This window comes from Pleurodeles waltl, chromosome 1_2 (assembly GCF_031143425.1).
Source record: "Pleurodeles waltl isolate 20211129_DDA chromosome 1_2, aPleWal1.hap1.20221129, whole genome shotgun sequence".
Taxonomy (NCBI): Eukaryota; Metazoa; Chordata; class Amphibia; order Caudata; family Salamandridae; genus Pleurodeles; species Pleurodeles waltl.
Genome location: NC_090437.1, coordinates 1,006,880,372 through 1,006,905,643, shown reverse-complemented (window position 1 = coordinate 1,006,905,643; position 25,272 = coordinate 1,006,880,372). Strand labels below are relative to the sequence as shown.

The following is a 25,272-nucleotide window of genomic DNA, read 5'->3' as shown; positions in this document are numbered from 1 at the left end:
TCACAACAACAAAAATATACGCAGCATTCCAGAGATCTTAATTTTTAAAGAAACAATGAATTACAGCTTTTTCAGTTAATGCAATAAATCATTATGATCTATTGTGACTCACGGTTTAGGGTTAGTCAGCACAACTAACTTTTGGGACTCGGTCTCCCGGGTTGCACTTTGGCAACATTGGCTATCAGGCTTTTCTGGCCATCAACTCTCCAAAGCAGACTTTCTCAGCTTTTATGGCCATGTGGCTGTAACAGGGAATTAGCCAACTGACTCTCTAAGTCCCCTTCTCTGGCTAGGGCTGTGGGATGACTTTTCCTGAAGCAGGACATCACAGGCACAGACCTCTCTTTGGTATCCCAAGGTGCACCAGGTGCAGTCCAGTCTTTAGTGCAGCCTCTCTTTGTCTGATCCAGAGAACAGCAGAGCAATCAGTCTTTAGTCCTCTCTCCTGCACAGAAGTGAACTGGGGTCTGGATACCAGGAGTGACATTTTTATGTCCATTTCTGGCCACCTGGGGATATGGTAACTACTAGCCAATGAGCCACTAGGTTCCATCCTGCATAGAGACACCTTCCTGTGCAGTGTGGAACCTAGCTATCCCGTAATGCACCATTCTGCCCTCTCCCAATGTGGCTCACCTTTTGAGCTCATAGTGTTTGACTATCCTGCCAGGAAGAGCTCATACCCCTTTTCTCAGCAGGTAAGTTGTGTTCCTTCCTGAGAGTTGTTATGCTGTCTCCAACGCCCCACCATGAGGGCAGAAGAGTGGCTCTAGGACTACGTAAAGGGTCAACGGAAATCTAAGGGCAACAAAGTGGCAACTTCATAATGTTGCCATATTTATCAAAGTTACATTAAATTTGGCTTGAGCAACTAGTCAATCAATAAATCAAGTTGTATTTTCAGAGCAGGGCTTGTCACCCAAGAGGTTATCCAGGAGCTAACTGCTCTTCTCCGTTGAAGATCTAGGTCTGGAGCCCCTTCCTGAAGTAGGTCAGCGAGGGTGTGTTGCAGAGGTGGAGTGGGAGGGTGTTCCAGGCCCTGGAGGCAAAATGGGAGGGGAAGCGTCTTTCAGCACAGCAGCGGTGTATGCGAGGGATCTGTACGAGGGCAAGGTGTGCAGAGCAGAGGTTCCTGTAGGATCGGTGGAAGTGAAAGGGGTGGTTCATATAGATGGGTCCTTTGTTGTGGAGGGCTTTTAAGGCTTGGGTCAGGAGCTTGAAATGGCGTGGCTGATGTGGGTACTCTTGGGCAGGTCAAGGATCAGTCTGGCAGGTGGATTATGGATCATCAGCAGTCTTTGCATGAGTTTGGCAGTGGTGCCTTCATAGAGTGCTTTCCTGTAGTCCAGTTGGCTGTTGATGAGGGCCTGTGCTACTGTCTTCTGTGTGTTGATGGGGAGCCAATTGAAGACCTTTTCAAGCATGTGGAGCATGTGGAAGCAGACTGAGGAGACAGCATTGACTTGACATTTCATGAAGAGTTTGCTGTTGAGTGTGATACCAAGGATGTGGGCGTGAACATTCGGTGCTGGGTGGGTTCCGAGTTCTGATGGTCACCAGTAGTCATTCCAGAAGGTGGTGTATTTGCCGAAGATCAAGACTTTTGTCTTGTAGAGGTGGGGTTGGCTAAGAGCAAGAGGACGAGCTTCAAGTCATTGGCGTAGGAGTTGATGTTCATGTTGTGCGATCTGACATTGTCTGCAAGTGGTGACATGTAGATGTTGAAGAAGGTTGGGCTGAAGGATGAGCCTTAGGGTTGCTGCAGATAGTGTGTTTGGCTTGCGATGTGAAGGGAGGGAGGCGTACTCTCTGTGTTGGATTTGTGAGAAAGGTTGGCATCCATCTGAGCACGTTGTCCATGATACCAATCTGGCATAGGCGATCAATGAGTCTGTGGTGGGAGACCGTGTTGAATGCTGCGAAGAGGCCAAGCAGGATTAGGGTGGCTGATTCTCCTCTGTCGAGTAGGGTGTGGATGTTATCCATTGTGGCGTTCAGAGCTGTCTAGGTGCTGTGGGTTGATTTGAAGCCTGATTGGGAAGGGTCTAGTAGGCTTTTTCTCTCCAGGTGTTCAGTGAGTTGGAGGTTGGTGCCTTCTCCAGGGCTTTAGCAGGGAATGAGACCAGTGAGATGGGACAGTAGTTCTGGAGCTCGCTGGGGTCTGCCAAGGGTTTACTTGAGGAGGGTTCTGATCTTGGCATGTTTCCAGACATTGGGAAAGGTGGCTCTGGATATCGAGGTGTTGAGGATGATCAGCTTTAATGTAGAAATTCTATGAAGTATCATATTTAGTAGCCCCATTCAGAAGTCAGTACTGTTGTACTCGCCAATGGGGCTAATAGCCTTTTCACAATAAAAACAATAATGCAGGGTTTTAGAAGGCTTGCCTTATGGGTGACTTATACATATTAAAAATGAATATTTGGATTTTGCCATTAATTTAAATGGTAGCAGTTTAAAACTGGTCTGCCCCTGGCAATGGTGGGCTGGGCATAATACTGTGCTTTGTCACACTCTTGGTGGCACAGTAAGTGCTACAATCTACAAGGGACTCTTTAAATTACAGGGACTAGGGGCCACTGGTACCATATACTAAGGACTTATCAATAAGATAACTGATGTCATTTGGAGTTGAGACAATTAGATATATACATTTGTAAAGGGTCAGAGCACTGTAACTGAGGCTACGTTTGGGAGGACTCAGTGCACTTACAGAGTAAAATAAACAGCAGTATCAGTCCTAAAACTTGAAGTGGTCAATGATCATACAAAAAGAGGCATTTCATTACAATTTGTAAGATATTTGTCCCTTTTATTTTTCTGAATAAATATTTGTCTGTCTTCTTTATGAATTTACAGTTTAGCTATGTACATTCACAGTCTACCACTGTCTCTACATTCACAGTCTACTACTGCCTTCTCTATCTATATTCACAGACTTTCTCACCTTAAGTTCTCAGACTAGATTTATACCCGACAACACTTGTTTGCTTTCACAGTGTGAGTTGTATTGAACCACTGCTAATTTGTTTAATTTTTTCCTCTTCCATGTATGCACAATCTTGGTCAATACTCCATATTCTGTTTGCTTTCACAGTGTCTAGTCACAATCTGTGCTTTGAGCAAGATAGCATGTACAGGGCTCTAGCCCCATCCAACAACTCAAGCCTACTGGTCCTATTAGGCTTATCACCAGTGTTTGATGTGATTGTACAAATAGGCTTATACAAATACTGGAAGCATGCATCTGCATAAAGGGAAACAATAACTCTCGTTTGCCTCTTTCCTGTCTAGTTGAGCACAGCCTATCCTGATTGAACACATACATCATTGTCATTCAAGGGTGACCTGAGATCCAATTCAGTTCAATCTTTACATAGTGCCACATAGGATCTTGATGGAAGATTTAGGGTGGCTATCTATTAACATACTGAAGATACCCCATTTTACACAAAAACACCTCTGTAGGATATAGATATTTGGGAATTGTGTAGACAACAAATACAAACGTGGATGGCTAGAATCTTCTGAAGTTAAACATGAATAGAAGTGAGTTTATCCTAAGCAAATGTCCTCAAGACACCAAAATGCCTGACACTTGGCTGGTAAAACATACATTTGTTGAGTTCTTCCCAGCAATTTAACAGTGGTAAAATGTATAGGAATATGGTTGGACTCTCCCCTTTACATGGTTCATCACCCTGAACATACTACCTTAAAAGCTTGAACCAACCACATGATATGCAATAAAAAAAAGTTTAAGGCCTTCATACTACCTAACATGTTGAAACTTCTAGTGCAATCTTGAATACTCTGTAAGCCTGGCTATTGAAACGTGTTACTCACTGTCATTCCTACCTCTAAACCTAGCCTCTGTTAAAGCTCTCCTAAACTCTGCAGCCTCACATCATTTACAACACTAGCAAATCTGATCACATCACACTGATGCTCAAAAATCTCTACAGGCTTCTTCTTGAGGCCAGGACCAATTTGATGATATACTTGTACTCTTTGCCAGATATTGCTTGTCTTTCAAACTGATTACCTCCTGTCTAATATTAACAGATCTTGAGGCAACAAGAGTCTTTGAAGTGCTCAGAAACTCTGCTTGGAGAGAAAAAGATGTAACTCCTCTCAAGCTGCCTCTCGAGGCTCCCCTGATGAAAACACTTCTTTAAATAAATATGGTTAACAGTCTGGAGTATAACAACTATTAAACTTATTATCATTCAGTAACTGAGTTGTGAATGCCCGTCAATGAATAAGACACCAAAAGTCTTTGAATTAACTGTAAATTGTGTAGATATTGGCTCTATGGTAAACTAGCATGTAATTTTAAAGCAGGTCCAGCCCTTGTTGCCAAAGCTTTTGACACACTATACTGTCTCTGCTGAAGGATGCCATAGTTCATGGGATAGGAAGAGAGAGGAGGTGTTCACAAGCTTTAAAACAGCAGGAATACACCTCTTTAGGCTTCACCGGGTGAGACCATTATGCAACCTGCTCTTGGTGTGGTATGTGCAATAGGCAGGCTCTGCCTTGTTTTGCTAATCTGAGCCACAAATCAAGAACTTTGGCAAATGTTCTGAAATTGATTGTGTATCAGTTATCAGTATTAAACAAATCTTTACATAGAGAAATAAAAGTATAAAAGTGTAAAATGTGCACCCTAAAAATGTAATTCATCCAAAATCTGACCCAACAATGTATCTAGCTTTTTTTTCACTGTCCATTGTCTCTAGATGCAGAAAAAGTACATGCAGGCCATTTGAAGGAAGAGACTCTCTCACCCATTCCGATCGCAAATCACCAGTATAGACCCACAGATGAGATCAGGGTTAGAAAGGGCTGGGTAAAGCCAATGCTAGAGTAATACTCCCTCCTCATACCCCTAGGTATACCTGCCATCCTTTATCATATTTACAATCATCTCTGTCTGGTAGTCTTTCCTGACAATGACAGCCATTCCTTCTTTGATTTAGGACACTATAGTGCACAGCATGTTAATCACTGTTGACACTGTGTATTCTGTTTGTATTGGAAGCTCCATCTTGAACCATGGGATTTGCCTCGGACATAACTGGAATGAGGTAGATGGATTGTATCACAAACTTGAAATCTATGTTCATGACTTTATATTTGTTTTCTAAGCTTGAACCTTTAATTCCCACCCCTTGTGAGTTGAGAAGGGGCTACATGTCAATACTTTGATATACAATACCAAAAGGGTAGCTTAGAAACCACTGGCTTGCCTTTCCTCTGTACCTTGAAAGGAGGCGGGAAATCAGCACAAGAGAAGTGATTAGGAGGGCTACAGTGTTAACAAAAAAGTAGGACTGGTAAGTGCACATCATCGTGAGTGAATCATTAAAATGATAAGGTTGATGCAGCCCACGTTATTTTTCACATACAACTCATGTTCTCAGTTTTCATATCTTGATTCTTTTAGAGGTGCTATAATGTGCATATTTCTTGGTCTCAGTTTTGACACAACAAAACAGAGATAATACACCTATGAATGTCACCAGAAAAACAAAACCTGTAGAGGTAAAATAAGAGAATATGGGGTTTGCATTTGATAACTTTAGATGATACAAAGCAGGCTGCTTTCTTGGCTGTTCAAGCTGTGATGTTACCCATCTGGCTCGCATCCATCAAGCAATAAGTGGAAACTTGACATGCATTCTCTCCATTAGTACCACACTGTGCATAAGTGCAGATGTGACATATCATTCATCAACATTGTGAATAATAACTTGCTGCTGTCTTTCATAATTGAACGTTTAAAAACATAAGAGGCTATGAGCAAATTGAATACCCAAGTTGAGAGTCTACCACGATATAGAATGAATGACTTATCATGAAACAGAAGAACCAAAAGCAGGGGACATATCATTGGTCGGTAGCATTTCATACTTTTTCCAGCTAAGTGGAGATGCAGAGGTACCCACACTCTTTTTATTTGTTTTTATATGACACTCTCTGTGGGCCTAAGAGTCCAGGAGGTTCCAACCAAGTTGGTTAAACCACTCAATAAAATGGTAAAAGGAGAGAATGCAAAGCACCATATCTATCTATCTATCTATCTATCTATCTATCTATCTATCTATCTATCTATCTATCTATCTATATATATATATATATATACACACCACCCCAGGGCATAGCTGTTTGCTCTGATTTGGCAAACACTCTGCTTCCAGCAAGTGAAAGCTGTCAAACAGCTCTTGTTTGTTGGGAGCGGAAGTTTCATCTCTTTCCCTGCCTGAAGACATGAGATAAAACTAGTGGTCTTGCACACAGGGAGCTGCATGTTTAGATTCCTGTGTGCAGGAGCAACCCTGGCTCCCTCCGGAGTCTGCTGGGACTGCAGGGGCCTTGCGGGACACCCAGGACAGATGGTCAGGGCCTGGGGGATGGGGTACCCGGGGCCAAGATCTGCCCGTGGAGGGGGGCCGCACAGCCCCACCCCACGAAAAAATATATATAAGGGGTGATCCCCTGGGGGTGGGGTCCCCTATGCCAAAATCAGCCAGGGGAGTGGTGCTGCACGGCTTCCTCCCCCCAAAAAAATGTATTAGGCAATGCCCCAGGGACAGAGGGCCGCTGGGTCAAAATCAGCCGGGGAGGAGACTGCTCGGCCCCCTTCCTTTAATTATTGAAAGGTCAGGCCAGGGGGGATGGGGTCCCTGAGGCTGAGATTTGCTCAGGGATGGGGGCACGCATCGCCTCCTCCCCCACACTGTACATTTACCAAGTGAGGTAGCACTTACCAACCAGTAGAAAGTGCTCCAGTTGGGTAGCTATTTTGTACAAACTGTTGACTCCTGATTGATAAAGAAGCAGGTGAGCTTCCGCTCTGGCCATGATGCTAATTTCACAGAAAATAAGCCTTTGTAAAAGCCCTTACAAATTTAAATGTAGCAGGTGCCCCAGTGGAAGCTCCACTACTGGAAAGGACAAATGATCCTAACTGCTGGGCTTGGCAAAGACAAAGCAAGTGTGTTTACTTCACAATTCCATATTGAAAAATGACCTGCAGTGCTTCTCGGAGGTGAATGCATCTTTCATCTATTGGACCACAATCAGACACTCTAACACCCACATAGACCTTCTCACACCCAGACATACACTTTCACAGCCACTCTCACACCCAGAGACACCCTCTCACATCTATTCTCACACCCAGAGAGACAGGCCCCGAGGCCTGGGTTGGGTGGTTTGGGGGGTTGGCCCCAGTGATTGGCTGCAGGCCAGGCCCCGCAGTCAACCCCTGCCGTGCGCAACTGAAGATCGTGCATGGCGGTGGTTGGATTAATGTATAGTACTTAAAATTACCTTACATTAAAACAACAATAGAAATTCACTGAAAAAGCCCAAAGGTTACAGGAACGTTATAGTTAGGAAATCTAATTTTAAAAAAACCTTAGAAATTAACTTTAAAGAAACAAAGGTTACAGGGATGTTATGGTTAGGTTCTGAATCTACTTGCATAGAAAAGACATATGACTATCAGTCGTGGCTCTAAGTGTGTGGACGGGCCAGGGCGGCACGCGTGGAGTGGCGGGGGAGGGTAGAGAAGGGGGAATAAAAATTAAATTAAAAAAAATAAAATGAGCACTCACTGCCGCACTGCTCCATCTGCTCCTCTGTCTTCCAGTGCAGGGACAGGCTCCCAGCCTGCCCTTTTGCCAATCTTGACACTGCTCAAAGCAGGGTCAGGATTGGCTGGGAGCACGCTGCTAGGGTGCTCCCAGGCAGACTGGAAGCCTGGGCAGGCACTCTTCAGCCCCGCATGTGTGTTTGGCCGGCCCGAGACAGCCGGCGACACACATGCGCTCTGAGGGGAAGTACCGAGCACTCCCCCTCACTGCTTGAAACACCCCCGTGGCCCTGCCCCTTTACAAAGGAAACAATAATGAACATAGTTTATTATTGTTTCCTTTTAAAGGTTTTGCAGCTGCTGCTGCTGGCTGGGGGTGAGGCAACGCTCCTCCACCCTAATGGAGGAGCCGCTCTGATGACTATTTGTTAGGTTACCATAATCGGGCATGCTAAAAACACAGTATAAGAGAGATCAGCCATACCTCTTCTGATTATGCCGAATGTAAGCCAAGTGTTTACTTGCCACAGTGGTTTTAACAAAGGACTTCCAGGTCAAAAGAAAGTCGTATGATGTGATATGAATGTTCAGCTATGCAGCACCTATGCCTTTAAATGAGCAGACCTCCAATTTTATGGAACGTATTCATGTGGACAGTGAGAAAGAACTTTACTTTAAGCAGCGTCTTACAATACATATGTGTAAAAATGTTTACAATAGTTCATGAACTAATGTTCTTCCAGTACACAGATGTTTGCTCACACCTAATAAATCCACGCTCACAGCTCTAAACTAAATCATCTTGCAAGCGAACTGGAATGTGTCATTACATGTAGCCGATTTGACAGTTTGATGGACGTCTGGGAAGCTGCTTAATCTCATCTGATGTTTTCTTTGAAAAGAAATAGGCTTAAGGATCGATAGAGTGGAATTCAGCCTGCAATCACTCAGAAAAACACATGTACCATCAATCACGCGTTCTCCCTAGAACAGTAAAGGACTGCTATTAGGTCTTTTCAATGCCTGCAATAATACAGTAGCTCACACTACCACATAATCAGTTTAATCTCATCCAGCCTTACTTTTTTTGCAATTTTACATAGCGCGAACTCGACCTGCAGGTATTGGAGCGCTTTACACAAGAGAGCACCAATTACACTAAATAAGGTCATATTCATTTGATTTTTTTTGGACGGGGAAGAATAAGGGATTTACCATGAATCACACGATTGTGTGTGAACGCCAAGATCCAACGGCCGATCTCCAAAGACTGCCGTGAACATAACACCGCGCCTTGTATCTTTCGTGCTTTCCTGCCCTGCAATGTATTATCTTATTCCACTCGTCCGCTTTTTTCCATTATTTTTCATAATTGCACACTAAATGCTATTTTAAAACAGACAGCCACTATTGAGTGTACTTGCATACCATATATTTCATACATAGACTGTTTAAATATAGACCTTACACAACTACCTCTCGTCAGATATGTCGATCTGCGCTTGATACTTGAATCCACTCGAACCTACCTCCCACATATCCTGGGACAATTGTAATTTGACACTTTCACTCCAAGTGTAGAATATTTGGTGGCAAGTGCTAGGTTGCAAGATCAGTGCGGCTCGAAATGTTTGTCGGTATGTAAAGTTGAGATTTTGCTAGTCTATCTTTTCGAGTCTGGTTCTTTATGCACATTTTGTTTTGTTGGTGTTTTTTTCCATATGCCAGCACAATTCTTGATAATGCTGGATATTACTACGGGCATAAAGAGGCATTTATAATTATACAACAAAATAAACTTACAGTAGAATTTATAGTGATACTGAGCATTTTGTTTCTTGTTCCTTGTCCTGGACTAAAAAAGGACTGATGCTCTTTCTTCCTCGCTCCTCTTCTGCCTATCCGTCCAATACTGACTTCTCTTCTCCATGTCGGTCCCATCCTATCATTTTACGAGACTTCATTCAGTTGAACATGCGACTGAGCACATGCACCTGGGACATGTACCTGACCACATATGACTGGGCCTGACTTCTACCAGAACCCTCAATGCTGCATCTCTTTTAAATAGCCTGTGCTAAAGAAGGAATATTTTTTTAAAGAGGATTTGGGTTAAAGAAAACAGGGCGACGGCGGATCTTAGAGCTAATTAGTGATGATTTCAGACAAATGTTCAGCCCATTCTGATCTAAAGGGTTTCAACAAGATCTCATTGAAATTAACAGTGTTCACCTTTCTGTACGCAAAGTTCATGAAACACACACGGAGATAGCCATATTGAACACTGGCATCTAAAGGTAGTTTACCACTGAGTGGCATCAATTTCCAACATACAATGGCCTATCAAGTGAAGGTTTTGCAGCAGGTCTGAAGGTCTGCACGTGCACAGAGAAATATAATGCTTTGAGATTACAGTCACATTTTGACCCTTTACTAACAAAGATTACCACAGGTTTGGGTAAAACAACTGGTGACAAAACAATATTAATAGAGTAATCCTTTATCCTTTGGAAACCAGCAACAAACGGTTCGTATGCTCCATGCTCATGGATTTCATTGCTAAGGAATGTATTGTGTTTAAATTGCCTATCTGTCCAATACTCAACAAATAATGAGGATGGGGGTGAAAACCCTGTTTGAGCTCACTCGTTGACCCTGGAAACAGAATGCAGTTCACTTAGCAAAAAATAAAGCAAATTCACCTTCACATAAGCTCTCTGCCCAGCAATTCAAAAGAGTGTTGAAAACCACCGTGTTTGTGTAAGCCTTTGACCCCCAGCTCGGTTTCACCGGATCTGCCTAATAGATGGCACCAGTTCCCGCACCATCCAGCCTGAGGACGTAATAGGACCCTCATTCTGTAATAACCAGAGCTGAATCATCAGGTTCCATATACATTGACCAGGGTCTGATTTTAGGGTCAACTATGTGATTGGCTTCAATTACTCCCAGAGTTACAGACGATACCTGATGAGACGTTACTGTGGTCCTAAGCAACAAATCAAATAAAAAAATAATTGAATACAGACATTTATAACTGTCCATTAATGAGAACTACTGGCAAAAACAGAGGGTGCAATTCCCTAATTTACATCACTTTGCAGTATTTTATTGTTTTCACATTGCCAAAAGTGGTTCAATGCACGGGGTGGCATTTACCCTTGGACAGTATTCTATTGTATTGTGTTGCTGTAGGAAATTGGGCATTGGGTGAGGGAGTGGAAGCCCAACTCAGGCAACAACCACAATCCTTGTCAGGGTAAACATCAAAAATCACTAAATGAACCTATGCTTATCCTTCTGGTAGCATAGCACAAAAGCAGTCAGATTTGATTTAGAGGCAATGTTTAAAGTATTTATGCAGCACACAGACAGTAATAAAGTGAAAAGACAACACAAGAAAACCCCCAAGCCAATTTAGAATGATAAAGAAAAAAAAGAGTTCTAGTGAATTAAGCACCAAAAAGATCAAAGTCCCAACTGTGGGTAATACTGGATCAAAGTCAAAAGTTAAGGCCAACCACAATAGAGGGTGGGTCTGATCCAAGAGGTGGATTGGCTCACTCTCAACTTACCTTAAGAGTTGGAAACATTTCTGAAGAAATAAGAAATGTTAATGAGAAGGCAGCATGCAAACTAGACAACAGGCTGTGTCTGAGGAGATGTCATCAATACCAGGAGGGCACAGGAAGAGGTCTTGGTGAAGCACTCAACGATGGCACAAAAAAGCTCTGAGAGGGAAGAGCTGGAGTGATTTTGATGTTGATGGGCAGTCAATCATTGTGGAGTTCAGTGAAGATTTTTACCTTCAGACTTAGGCAAATTTTTAGAAGTCAGAAATCTCCGGCAGGGTCGGAGCTGCAGGCTGTAGCTGAAGAAGGCTCCACAAGGCCGGATGCCTTCACTGGATCATCCTGTTGAGCAGGATTTGCGGTGCTGCTGTGGAGAAGAACAAAACAGGTGCTACTGCGGAGTAAGGCCAACCATTGGCAGATTCGCTGGCAGGCAGGTAAAGGCCATCTGTTGGTTTCCAGAGAAGCATTTGTAAACATGTTTCAAGTCCTGGCTTTGAAGTAGTACCACCAACACCACTAAAAGGGTCCACGACCTAGAAGCACCACTTGCAGAGTTAACACAGCAGACACCTGCAACAGGGTTTGTGGTCTTAGAAGCTTTTTATGTCCTAGTGGCTCACACAGGAGTCCAGCCAGCTTGCCCTTGGAGTCACTTCTGGTGGTCCTGGGTTCACAGGGAAGGTCCCATCCTCCTTCTAGCAGCAACACAGTCCTTCAGGTAGCAGGGCAGTTCTCTGATAGTAGCAGGGTTGTCTTCTGCTTGCAGGGCCATCCTTTTGACATCTTCCACAGGTCTAAGATTGTACTGAAAAGTTTTTCAGAGGGTGAAATATTTGTAGCTAGTGCCAGCCTTTGAGTGTGGGGATCACCCTGTCTTACCCCCACTTCTGGCTCAGGAAAGGTCTTTGCTTCCCTTGTTACTGCTATAAGAATCATGGGGGCACAAAAGGGTAGTATCAGGTTCTTTTATGTGTGCTGGAGGTGTTAATGCTGAGTTTATTAATGAATATTCATGTATTATGAGTGTTGAATTTGCATAGAAAATGAATTAACTTAGAGAAAATAATGCTCACATTTGGTGTTGTGCCCATAAGAGGGGCCGCCAATGTTCACAAAGTGTACTTATTAATGGCTTATTAATTTGAAATGTTGAGCTTATGTTTGATGAATGTAGTAATATGTCATATTAAGGGTTATGTATTAGCTCTATTAATCATAGGCTTCAACTTAGCGAGGTCTTGGCCTAGTTGCACAGCATCATGTGAAGCTGCATTTCTTAGACGTTTTATAAAATGGATGCTTAGAGAGTTAAACTGTGATATTCCACTGTACTGACCATGTGCTCGTAGCTGAAGTTCATTCTCATGAGGAACTGCCTGCTAGAAGATGCAGTATTAGCTAGAGAAATAATGTATATCTAAGTGTGTGTAAGGCTGACTTTCCCAGGAAATGACTATGGATGCACTGACTGGAGTATAAGTTGCAACAATATCGATACCTGACGAGCCGAACTATGGAGACAGGAGAAGAGGAGCCAATCATCGACATGTGAACCATGTAGTAGTAGAACTTTAGATATAGGGTTTTATTTTCATTGGACTAAATGTAAACAAGCAAGTCTTTGACCAATGAGGACGTGGGAAGTAGTTTTAGGAAATCTAACTTAGCCAGACTGCGCTGAGAGGAGGACAACATTTTCCACTTTGCCATTAGCTCTATTCTTTCGAACTGTCCAGGGAGGCCATTCTCCCCTTTCTTCCTGAGAGTTTAGTTATTCTTTTCTGAACTGCATGAAGAGGCTTTGCTTATTCTGAACTTTGATGCTGAATCCTGATGTCTTGCTGACCAAATTGATGTCCTATCGATGAAGATTGTCACAGCTTGCTGAACCATATTGCAGAAAGATATATGATGACGTTACTGATTGCTATGTCTATTTGCTTTGGTTTCGAGGTACCAAATTCTATTTTGATAGAGCCATAGTTAGATGTTTTTCTAAATTCATGTTGAGTAAATTGTTTTGCATGTAGGCCAGACATTCTATTATAATCTGGTGTCAGCTTGGGTTCTCACTGATGAAGCTCGCTACATGTAATAACAGTTGATGTGCTTTCTTTGCTGAAGCTAAATTTATGTTATTTCGTTTGCAGAGCTATTTTTATTATTAATTTGTACTGTAACCTTAGAATGTGTAGTAGCCCAAGCTTTGATTAGATTGTGATTCTTTCGCGGCTTTGATCAGCCAGCATTGTTTTTGTATGTTTATCGTTTGATATTCAGATTAAGTTATGTAACCTTAGCATTGTTAACACAGGGAAATAAACATTCTAACTTTTACATGAAGGTCTCATTATTAATGGTCGAGAGGTCATGGTGTGTGTAAATTACTGATTCCTATTGATTATTAATGTCATTGATTGATATTGCTATTGACTTGTATTGATTCGGGGTTTATGGTGGGAAAAACTCAAAGCGCAGTCAACAGGTCTAACGGCCTATTCGCGTCTCCCTTGTAAGTTTAAGTAAAGTATAAGGTCTGACGGGCTAAGAGAGATGGTAGCAGAGATTGATGGTTTGTTTCCATCATAAAGTCTGGGGATATGTATTAGACTGTTTGGTTCCAGAGATTTGTAAGTGAGAAATAACAGGTGTACCCAGAGATGGTAGTAGAGTAAGGGATAGTCTTCTACAAAGAGCAAATAATTTGCAGATTTGGTGAAATTGGTGACATTTTGGATTTTAGTTTTTTAGATCTGATGATACAAAGTGGAAAGAAAATGTGCCCCTAGGTACCTAAAATGACTTTCCCATAATCATGGAGCTTGCCAATGATTGTTTTAAGATATTCTTGGTGTTATGAGACAGTGTGAATGAAGTAGATTTTGCGCTTGCACAGCTTATGAAAATCGCAGGTGAATTGTGATGTTTGTGAGGGTTTAGGGAGTTTGTGTACTCCAAATGAAGTTATAGAAGGAGTGTGCATACTACAAAGTGTGAGAGTAGGGAAGTCGTCGAACTTCACATGTGTGTGGTGCTTTGTGCTAAAAAATTGTCCACGTGGCAGTTGGTATACGGACCCTGAGTGGTCTAAGACTCCTGAGTATATTGAAAAAGTGTATGAGACACTTGGTTCTTGTTGTAATTTGTCTGGTTTAATACGTTGATCTGGCGTGGTAGACAAGTCAGAGCGTGTGTCAAAGAGAGTGAAATTATTTTTCGACTGAGATCTGGCAAGTCCTATGTGCACCAGGACAGATCCCCTGATCAGTTGAGAGTAAAATTTGCTGGTCGATTTTTGCTTGTGAATCAGGGAAACTGAGAAAGAAAGGGTAGCTGCCAGAGCGAAGTGCCATCAGTGAAAAAACCATAACGTTTTTGATTTTATTTAGTACGTGCAATAAAATTGCGTTCGTTTTGTGTGAATTTGAGTTTGGGAGGACTAGCCGCAAGACTTTGTCAGCCACAGTACGTATCAGTGTGATGTCATTGGAGCTGTGCTGGCATACGTTGGTTAGTGAGAAGGGTCACGCACAGATTGGCAGCCGTCCAAGAAGCACAATTGGTACAGAAGGTGGGTGAAGAGAATTCTGGGATTAAAAGTCACTTCCTGATTTGATTTAGAATAATATAAAAGTCACAAAATGAAAATTTTTAAAGATTTAAAGAGTGCTTTAAGGGGAGATACGTACATTACATTGAGTATAGGGGATAGTGATCTGCCAGAAGGTACACCAACTTACATTGTAATCGAAGAGCATTTGTGTTGCAGCATGTCTTTGGCTGAAACAATGGTACAAAGTGACAGAGAAAGATGGGAGTTTAGCATTTCCTGCCCATGGAACATTTCATTTGAGGAGCTTAGAGAATCTGAGGAGGGTACTGTATGATCTGAAACCCCATTCGAGACCAGCACAGTTAGAAGCATTAGCAATCTAGGAGTTATTTGCCAGACAGCAACAGAAACAGAAATTTGAGAGGAGGATGAAAAAGGCAGAAAAGACACTAGCGGAGGCTAGATGGGTAAGGTGCTCAGAAATTTGGAGATCTGAGACTTTAAAGGAATTAAAACGTTTCCAGCTATTACACAAGACAGCAAGAGAGAAGGAAGGAGAACTACCAGCAAAACAAACAGGAGCCCTTCTGAGAGTAGGGAGTGGAGATCAAAGGAGTCTAGAGCATCTTTCACACTTGAGTAACAGTCTCACGATGATGAGTTTATTTTACGGTTATTGAGAAATTGTCCCCCACCATATGCAGCAAAAAAAAATGGTCCAAGTACCAGTGTAAATCCTTCAGCACCGACCCAGGTTATTATGACCATAGGCCCAGAACAGATTAATCAGAGCATGACACAGATCCCGATGCAGAGCAGTCGTAATGCACCTATTACATCGGCAGCACAAAATCAGGTGCCACAGTCAAATGTCCCCAGAATTTACCCAGATATGCCCATTGTGGAAACTGCCACACATCTAATCGTGCCTACAGGACTGGTTTTCCCAAAACCGATATTGGTTCAGACCGAGTCAACTCCACTTTTATTTCCTCAAGTGCAGTCACAAGTAATGCCAAAGTACACTCTGGTAAAAGGGACCCAGACAGAGACGTCTGTATTGATGAGTCAGAATATGGGAACTATGCACCCACAGAACTTGAGTATTAGACCAAGCCTAGTGCTGTATCTGTACCTGACAACGTTGGTCCAGTTGCACCTTTGTTTGTACAAGAAAATAACATTGAAAATGGACAGGGAGTCCTGAGTCAAAATTCAATGAGGGGAGGATTTAATGAGAAAAGCCATGTAGTCTCAAACCTTTGATGGATTGAGATCATTGCTAGACCTTAGCCCAACAATTGACTGAATGGTTAGACAAGCTGAATTCCCGGCAGAGTGCTCCTAGGGGAGAGGAATGAACTGTACGAGACTAGGAATGGAAGTGGGTGAGCTCAAAGAAGAAATTATGGGTGTGAATAGATTAGATTCCTACACAGATCTGATATATCTGTGTCCAAACATTATGATGGAGTGGGCAATGTGCATCAAAGGCTAGCAGACCTGGCAGAGACGTATGGCATATAAATAGAGAAGACAAAGCATTTGAAAAGGAGTTGCAGGTTAGATTTTGACACAAAAGACTTTGAACACATGAGATCTGCAGGAATGAAGGCACACCTTAGGGAGTTACTCTAACAAGTCCAGACATCGGGAGCATTAGACAAATGGGAAGGCAGATGGGCAAAGAAAAGAGATAAAAGAAAAAAGGATTCTGTGGAACTGACTGTAAATGTGCAGCAGGGCAATGATCCGTGCAAATTTTACCAATGAGAGAGATTCCAGTAGGGGATTTTGTTCATGTCCTTTGGAGCAGGATTGATATTCTGTCCTTTACAAATGACTATCCCAGGTTGAGAGAGATGCCAGTAGAATGATACCAGCAGAGAGACAAGTTTGTGAAACTTGCAAAATGCCTGTGGGAAGACTTGAACACTCTATTAGAGATTGTAGTTCCAGCTGATCTGTGGATGGTGTGTAAGAGGAGTATAGATTGTCCGACAAAGGAACCAAATAGAGATTTGAATACAGGTACGCCATCTCCTGAAGTAATGAAATATTAGTACAAAGTGATTGAATTCTTGAAAACAAGAATTTTACCTAACAACATTGACTGGCAGAAAATAGACAGGGCAGCTCAGGAAGCTGAGGAGCTGATACATGCATATTATGAGAGATTGTTGCAGGAGTTTAAGCATTACAGTGGTACAGAAACATTTGAGCCGAAAGACATGATTCATTTTGTTTTCAGATTTGTGGAAGGATTAAGACCCGAAATTAGCCAGATGATTAAGAGTCCTTTGATTTGCTGTCAAGCAAAGCTGGTTGATGAGGTGTTGCAGTATGCAAAGTACTGTAGTGGAGAGATTGAGCTGAAGCAGAGAAAGTTGAAGGAAAAGGCGATAGTGATGCAGATTAAAGTGGCACAAACAGGGATGCAGAGAAATGTTCCACAGCAACAGCAGGGAAATGTGGTGTTTCAAGATCAGATGAGAGGTAGCGGTCACAGTGGAATTGGTAATGGAAACCGTAGTCCCGATGAATACTGTAGTGGTTCAAAATGATGTGCAGGGAATGAAGAGAGTGTTGCCTTGTCATGCTTGCGGAGTGGTCGGACATTGGAAGCAGGGGGTTGCGATGATCGTGCAGGAAGGTATCGTTCAGCAAACCAGTGACATCAATGCGTTTCAAAACATGAGAGGACCAAGAATAATCAAAATTTTCATAATAATGTGAATCAAATGCAGAATTTTCAATCCATGCAGCAGTTGCAAATGCCACTGTACAGATGATACAGTTGCAGCCAATGCAACAGCAGGTTCAATGATACATGGACAGTAAATTCAAATACCTCAAACCCCAAAGGAACAGCAGCAGGTGATGCTTCCTTAACAGGTCACAGGTCCAATCAAAGTAATAACACGGTTCACTATTTCTCGTTACAGAGTGAGAATGGAATAAACATGATTGGGTGTGTAATAGTTCGGGTTGAAGAGGAATGTGTGCTTGCAGCTTCTTTAGAAGTAGATCAGAAATGCCCATATGTGAAGGGAAAGGTAATGGGTCATAAAGTTTCAAACTTGGTTGACACAGGAGTTACACGCGCTAAAGTGCAGAAGTTCTAAACTTGCCCCTTTCAGGAAAGACAGTCCAGATTATAGTAGTAGCAAATCAGTATTTGACCAACCCAATTACAGAATCGGTTCAGGTTAAAATTGGCAACTTTAAGGGATTGCATACATTCATAGTCTGTGATTCTAGTCCAGTATCCCTACTGGGAAGAGACTTGGGGCCATATGTACGAACACTTTTTCCCATAGACACAGAATGGGTAAAAACCTTTGCTACATCTGGCTCTTGCTGTGTAAAACCAGGTGCTCAATTACTTGTTAAAACAACGTATTCAAGATAAAGACAAATAGTTATGATGAAGATGACCCAGCTCCAGAGACATAGTGTGAGACCATAAACGAGGAGTACCCTCTGATTAATTGTTTTCCAGTGTTCACAGTGAACAAGCTTCCTCCTGATTTACAGGGAACAGTTAAAGAGAGAGTGTGGGATCTGACAGGGAAAGAGATTGGTCTGATAAAGGGAGTTGAGCCCCTCAAAGTTCCTGTAATGCCAAACACAAGTTTTCCTCAGATTCCCCAGTATCACATACCACAGGACATCCTTATGAAGGTTGCTAATATAATTGCAGAATTTGTAAAACAAAGGGTCTTGAAAGAAGTATTGATCAGCCCATGTAATTCACAGATAATGGGTTTGAAAACGCCCTGTGGGAAAGTTCGAATTGTCCAGGATTTGAGGAAAATAAAACACATTGTGGTCAAATGTTGCCCTTTGGTGCCAAATCCAGCTGTGCTTCTGTTTCAAATTCCATGTGATGCTGAATGGTTCTCTGTCATAGACTTGTCACAAGCCTTCTTTTCTGTGCCTCTTCACGAGGATAGCCAATTTCTCTTTTGTTTCAAATGTTTAGACTGAGCTTACTAATGGTGTGGAATTCCTTAAGAGTTTTCAGAGTCACCTTCCATATTCAATCAGATTTTGAAAAATAATTTGGAGTCATTGGAATTGCCTTTCCATTCGACCTTGGTACAGTACATTAATGACTTGCTGATTGCATCCAGAACAAAGGAAGAATGCAAGTATGACACTATTGCCTTACTGAACCATTTAGGAAAGAATGGTCATAAAGTGTCTCCACTTAAACTACAATACTGTCAGAAAGAGGTGAAATATTTGGGTCACCAGATTGAGAAGGGAATAAGGAAAATATCGAGAGGAAGGGTCACAGCCATATTGCAAATGAGTCCCCCAGCCACACAGAGAGATGTCAGGATGTTTTTGGGGATGGTAGGCTACTGTTGCTAGTGGATTCCTAATTTTTCAGTCATTGTCCAAACCATTGAAGAAGCTGACTCATAAAGAAGTCTCTGATCCCCTAGTGTTAGACCAGGATTGCATGAAAGCATTTTCTGAACTGAGAGAGAGTTTGTGTAAAGCTCCAGCTTTAGGAATGCCTGACTACACTAATTCCTTCACTTTGTTTTGTCAAGAGCATGATGCATGTTCTTTGTCTGTCTTCACGCAGGTGCATGGAGGTATAAACCGCCCAGTAGCATATTTTTCAGCTACTTTGAACCCAGTTGCAGCAGCTTTACCAGGCTGTCTGTGTGCAGTTGCAGTGATTGAACAGAGCCGCAACCAGTGTGAAGGCATTGTGATGGGACATCCTTTGACAATAATGGTCTCTCACTCAGTTGAAGTTTTAATTACTGGAACCAAAACCCCATATCTGACAAGTGCAAGATTGACTTGCTACGAGATGAGTATTCTAGAATCATCAACTGTGTCATTGAAAAGATGTAAAGTGCTTAACCAGGCAATCTTACTTCGAATGACAATGTTGAAAATGAAAAGTTGGAAGACATTTAGCATGATTGTCTTGAAGTAACTGATCTGTGCACAAAACCGAGACCTGAAATTAAAGACACCCGATTGGAAGAAAATTACCACATTTTTTTTGTTGATGGTTCCTATTTTAGAGACAATACAGGATGAACTGTGGGTTTCAGAATAGGGTCAATTGGTTTTGCCAAACAGTTTGTTGTCTCAAATGGCTAGATATTATCATAGTCAAGTACATGTTGGGAGGGAAGCAATGATTCGCACTTTTAAGCAGAACTAGTTCAATCTGAGGTTTAGACAAGTTGCTGAATCAGTTTGCCATTGTTGCGTCATTTGTCAGCGAATAAACGTGGGATAAGGGACAGTGGTAAATCTGAGCTACATTGGAAGAGCAGGAGGTCCATTCAGCAGAATGCAAATGGGTTTAATTGAGATGCCTGTGTGTGGAGTTTTGAGATATGTGTTGATGATTGTCTGCATCTTTAGTCATTGGATTGAAGTGTACCCTACACAGAGGAATGGCAGCCTCACAGTAGAGAAACTAGTGCTTAGGGAACTGATACCACATTTTGGTTTCTGATCTCTTTAGAATCAGGTGGAGAAAGTCACTTCAACAATGAAGTAATTAAATTGCTATGTGCAGCATTGAACATTGAGCAGAAGTTGCATTGTAGTTACCGCCCTGAAGCATCAGGACTAGTGGAACAGATTAATGGTACCGTGAAATAAAGAATAGCGAAAATGTGTGCATCCACAAATCTGAAATGGCCTTACGCACTGCTGTTAGTTCTGATGACAATTAGGAACACACCCGACATGAAGATAGGTTTGTCACTGCACAAGATTCTGATGGGCAGAGCAATGACATTGCCAGCAGTTCCTGCAAAAATGCTCTTGTGAACACAACAGATGATATGGTGTTGGACTACTGCAAAGATTTGGGTGATGTGGTTCACTCTTTCTTTCAGCAGGTGAAAGCCACCACACTGCAACCGTCACAAGATCAAGGATACAACCTTACGGCGGGTGACTGGTTTGTGGTCCGAAAACGTGTGAGGAAGACGTGAGTGAAACCTCAGTGGAAAGGCCCTTTCCAGGTAGTGCTGATCACTATCACAGCTGTGAAGTGTGCTGGAATTCCAAAATGGATACACGCCAGCCACACAAGAAGAGTGGCATGTTCTTATGACAATGAAGAAGAATTGTTGAGAGTACCGACAATGACAGACAAGCCTCAGAGCCGGAAAGAGAAGAAAAAGGAACTGAGACTGGATCAGAGCAAGGTGAGAACGGTTCAGCCAGTCCTGTGAGAGATGAAGGAGAAGACCTCCAGAAGACTGACAGTGAGCCAATCTCAATTGAGGCAGCAGGAGAGCCTAGTCAGAGGAGGGCTTTCCCAGAAGTAGACGAAGTCGAGAAACAAACAGAGCAAACCCCAGACCCCGAAGGGGAAGGAGTTGAGGCGGATCAAAGCCAATGTGGTCTGACTCCTCCTGATCCAGTTGCAGGTACGCCAAGAGAAAATCCTGCAGAGCAAGAAGAAGTTTCAAGTTCAACACTGGAAAGAGCCTTGACCAAGGGTCCACTGAAAGGAGATAATTGGCCAGAGTCACAAGCAAAATGAAGAGAAGTAGTTGTTGTGACAACAATTGAGGGAGAAGTAGATAAGACAAGAAGAGAAGATCTGAGTGATGGAGAATTGAATGGAGACCGAAAATTGAAGAGAGAGAGAATAGCAAGTCAAGGGTACACAGGCCCTGAGTTGGCGTATGCAACAACAAGTGAATGACAAAGATACATTTTGTCTTTTTGTTTTTATTGAGACATTCCAGGTCAATATTTTGGCACTTGAATGAGAGTAATGAACTGAACTGTTGAGACAAATTGAGAAAAAGTGCAGAGAAAAAGAGACTGTTGAAAGTAACGAAAATACTTTGCTAACCTGATTTGACAATATAACCTGAGTTGACAAGCTGCTAAACCGATCCTTGCTTATTCTGAACTTTGATGCTGAATCCTGATGTCTTGCTGATCAAACTGATGTCCTATCGTCGAAGACTTGCTGATTCATATTGAGGATAGGTACATGATGACGTTACTGACTGCTATGTGTATTTGCTTTTGTTTCTAGGTACCAACCACCATTTTGATAGAGCCATAGTTAGATGTTTTTCTAATTTCATATTGACTAAATTGTTTTGTGTGAAGCCCAGACATGCAATTCTAATCTGGTGTTTGTTAGGATTCTCACTGGTGAAGCTTGCTACATGTAATAACAGTTGATGTCCTTTCTTTGCTGAAGCTAAATGTATGTTATTTCGTTTCCTCAGCTATTCGTTTTATTAATTTGTATTGTAACCTTAGAATGTGTAGTAGCCCAAGCTTTGATTAGATTGCGATTCTTTCACCGCTTTGGTCAGGCAGTATTGTTTTTGTATGTTTATCATTTTATATTAAGATTAGGTTATGTGACATTAGCATTGTTAATAAAGGGAAATAAACATTCTAACTTTTACATAAAGGTCTTATTATTCATGGCCAAGAGGTCATGGTGTGTGGAAATTACTGATTCCTATTGATTATTAATGTCATTGATTGATAAGTTTACTTTATAAGGTCTGATGCGCTAACAGAGGCAAGCCCTTTGAAGTGTAAGTGTGGCAAGGAAAAGCTCCACTCTTAGTACATACTTCCCCCACCTAGTCCCCTTTTGTGTCACTGTCTGGGAGGAATGCACAAAGCCTAACAGCAGAGCCATTCACAGTTATGTGACCCAGGACACTGGCTGTAGTTACAAAATGGGTAGGACAAGTAAATGCCAATTTGGTATTGTCAGAACTTTAGACTAACACCTGACTTTACTTTGAAGAGGTTTTTAAATTATAATTAATTTCAGTGTAAACATGACATCTCTGTCTGCTCCTGATCCACGTTAGCACTTAATAAATGTAATAAGGTACCATATTGTCAGCTAATGGGAGAGATAAGCCATACAATAGTGAAAAAACACTTTAGAAGTTTTTCACTAGCAGGCCATGTAAAACATAAACCCACATATCCTACTTTTCAAATTTAATGCACCCTGCCCTCGAGCCATTAGGGCCTACCTTAAGGGTGACTTGTACATATTACAAAATGTAAGGTTTAGGCTTGGAAAAAGGTTTATTTTGCCAGGTGGAATGACAGTTTAAAACTGCACTAGAAGTTACTGTAGCTGACCTGTCAAATGTTTTAAAAGTGCTACTTTAGTGTGTGGCACAATGAGTGCTGCAAGCCCCCTAGTAGTATTTTTACATTCCCGGAGTAAAAGTAGTGTCATACAGTAGGAACTAACAACTAAATTAAATGTGCCATTCAGATGTAGGTTAATTTTAACATGTTATAGGGAGAGATCACAAGCACTTAGCACCAGTTAGCAGTAGTAAAGTGCAGCCTACTAATGCCAACAAAAACAAATTCAGAAAAAAGGAGAGATGAGGGCAAATTGTTGGAGGAATACCACGCCAAGACTGTCAGGTCTAACAGGTCCAATTTGTAAAGCGCTTTCCTACTGCAGACAAAGCCCAAAAGGAACTTGCCAAGCTACCGGTAATAATAGCCATATTCCCAAATAAACCACTGAAACTATGAAAAAAGGGAAGTAAGTGGTCTAGCTAAAATTGATATTAATTTTATGGCAACTAGGCTGTGTTGCAATATCGACAGCCTTCATTACCAAAAAATGATGTATTATTTTCTTTGTAGAAATCGTCATATATGTGAAACAGCTCAAGCAGAAACAATATCTAATTTCAACTGAATAGGTAAGATTCAATGTATTCAAATAAGGAGTATCCAAATTGAATAAAAAGCCAATAATATTCAAACAAACAAACTGTTATCTTCATTGAATGTGTAACGGTCAATAGTATTCAAATAAACATTACATAATCTCATTTGAATGTAAATAATTAATACAAACTCGGCTGCCTTTCTGCAGCACCACATTCCGTCTATGTTTGTACCCTTGCATTTCATGAGTCAATTTAGGAGTTTGGCAAGTTTAAAACTTTAGATGAAACAATGCATCGGTGGAAAAGAAATACCTGGTCAAATTACGTACTACTTTTATTGCAATTCGGTTGCACATTGAGTTTATAAAAAAGTGAAGTTTAGACTCGTCGTTGATCATCAGCCACAAAATTTGGAATACAAAGTTCGATTTCAAAATGCAGTATTCATAGCGACTCACATACTCCTGAATATTGCTTTAAAATTGACCGTATCCTCAGGAGTCAACAAAATACATTTTGGATTGACACACCAAATTTGATAAACTTGGTTGAAAGAGATGGATGGAGCTTTTAATTTTCGGTTTTATTAATCAGAAGTACTAACCAGCGAATATGAAGATTTTAGCTCCAAGTACTGTGGTGGCAAGTTGCAGCCTTTTTTTATGAGAAACAACAAACTAATTAGGGACGTTTTTAAACAACAAGAGCTCATAAGGAAGACTTGTGCATTAGGTTTAGTTATGGGATACGTAACACTATTTAATTATATTTATACGTTACTGTCACTGACGTACATTTTTACGATGGTAGGGGCTGGTACACAAATTAACTATAAGTAATGGGTTGCAGTCCTACAACTGAGAGTTGCTCAAATGTGAAAGGTCAAACTATCTGCATCTTATACATGTCCTATAACCCACTCAGAGTGTTTGTCAACTCATGCACAGATCACACATAGGTCACGTATTCAATTTTAGCATCCAGACCCTACCAAAGGAGGCCACCAGCTCCAGCAGCCTAATGTTCCCTCATTTTGTAAAATTGAAGGCCTAATTAATGTTCAAGTGATAGGAATGATTTATACTGTCACAAATTTGTGAAACAGCAGGGCACTCAATATATGTGGGGTAATGCTCTACCTTGCAAGCAGTGAAACACCAAATGCATGCAATCTGAGTTGTGACCGGCCTCGTCCAGCCCTACATCTTTGTGTTTGTTGTAACAATCTTCTAGCACAATACCATGTATGATCTAAATTACAAAAGTTTGCAAAACTCTGAAATATTGATGGACATATTTTCTACTCTATTATATTTGTGTATTTCTCTTATTTTCCCTTTCGAAATGCATGTATTCATGGAGAATTCAGAAAATATGGAAAAAGCCAATGTCAGCTAGGGTTGAACGTGTATCCTAAATTTAAACTACTATTTCATAAAATAGAAAGCCACAAACCAGAAGCTTTGAACGTTCTCAGTTATTTAAAATAGTTCTTCAGCAGCAATACAAATCACAAACAAAGGCACTAATGAGTACTGGCATGCTTCACTGAATCCACAGACAGTCGCCATCATAATAACCATTTTCATATAAATGCCTGAAATTATGTTTATTCATTTGAGGAGTGAATCATTTTAATATTATACATACAAGAAGAGGAACGTGGAGCAGATCAGTAACAAAGTGGACTATTATTTGGAGTGAGCAACTTCCTACCAGAAGGAATAACAACACTCATTGCCAGGGTAAATCCCCAAACTCACTAAATTAACTTTAGCTTAATTCCCTGGTAGCTATGGCACAGAGCAGACAGACATAACTTAGGGCAATATGTAAAGTATTGAGGCA

General features: G+C 41.5%; 1 protein-coding gene across 1 annotated transcript in view; it reads left to right on the top strand.

Moving 5' to 3' along the window:
- The window catches only part of GRXCR1 (glutaredoxin and cysteine rich domain containing 1), a 515,507-nt gene that overhangs the window by 107,039 nt on the left and 383,196 nt on the right, over positions 1 to 25,272 (top strand). Inside the window, exon 2 of the mRNA XM_069205854.1 lies at positions 9,960 to 9,971. Coding sequence (XP_069061955.1) covers positions 9,960 to 9,971 — 12 coding nt within the window. The remainder of the gene's footprint in view (positions 1 to 9,959; positions 9,972 to 25,272) is intronic.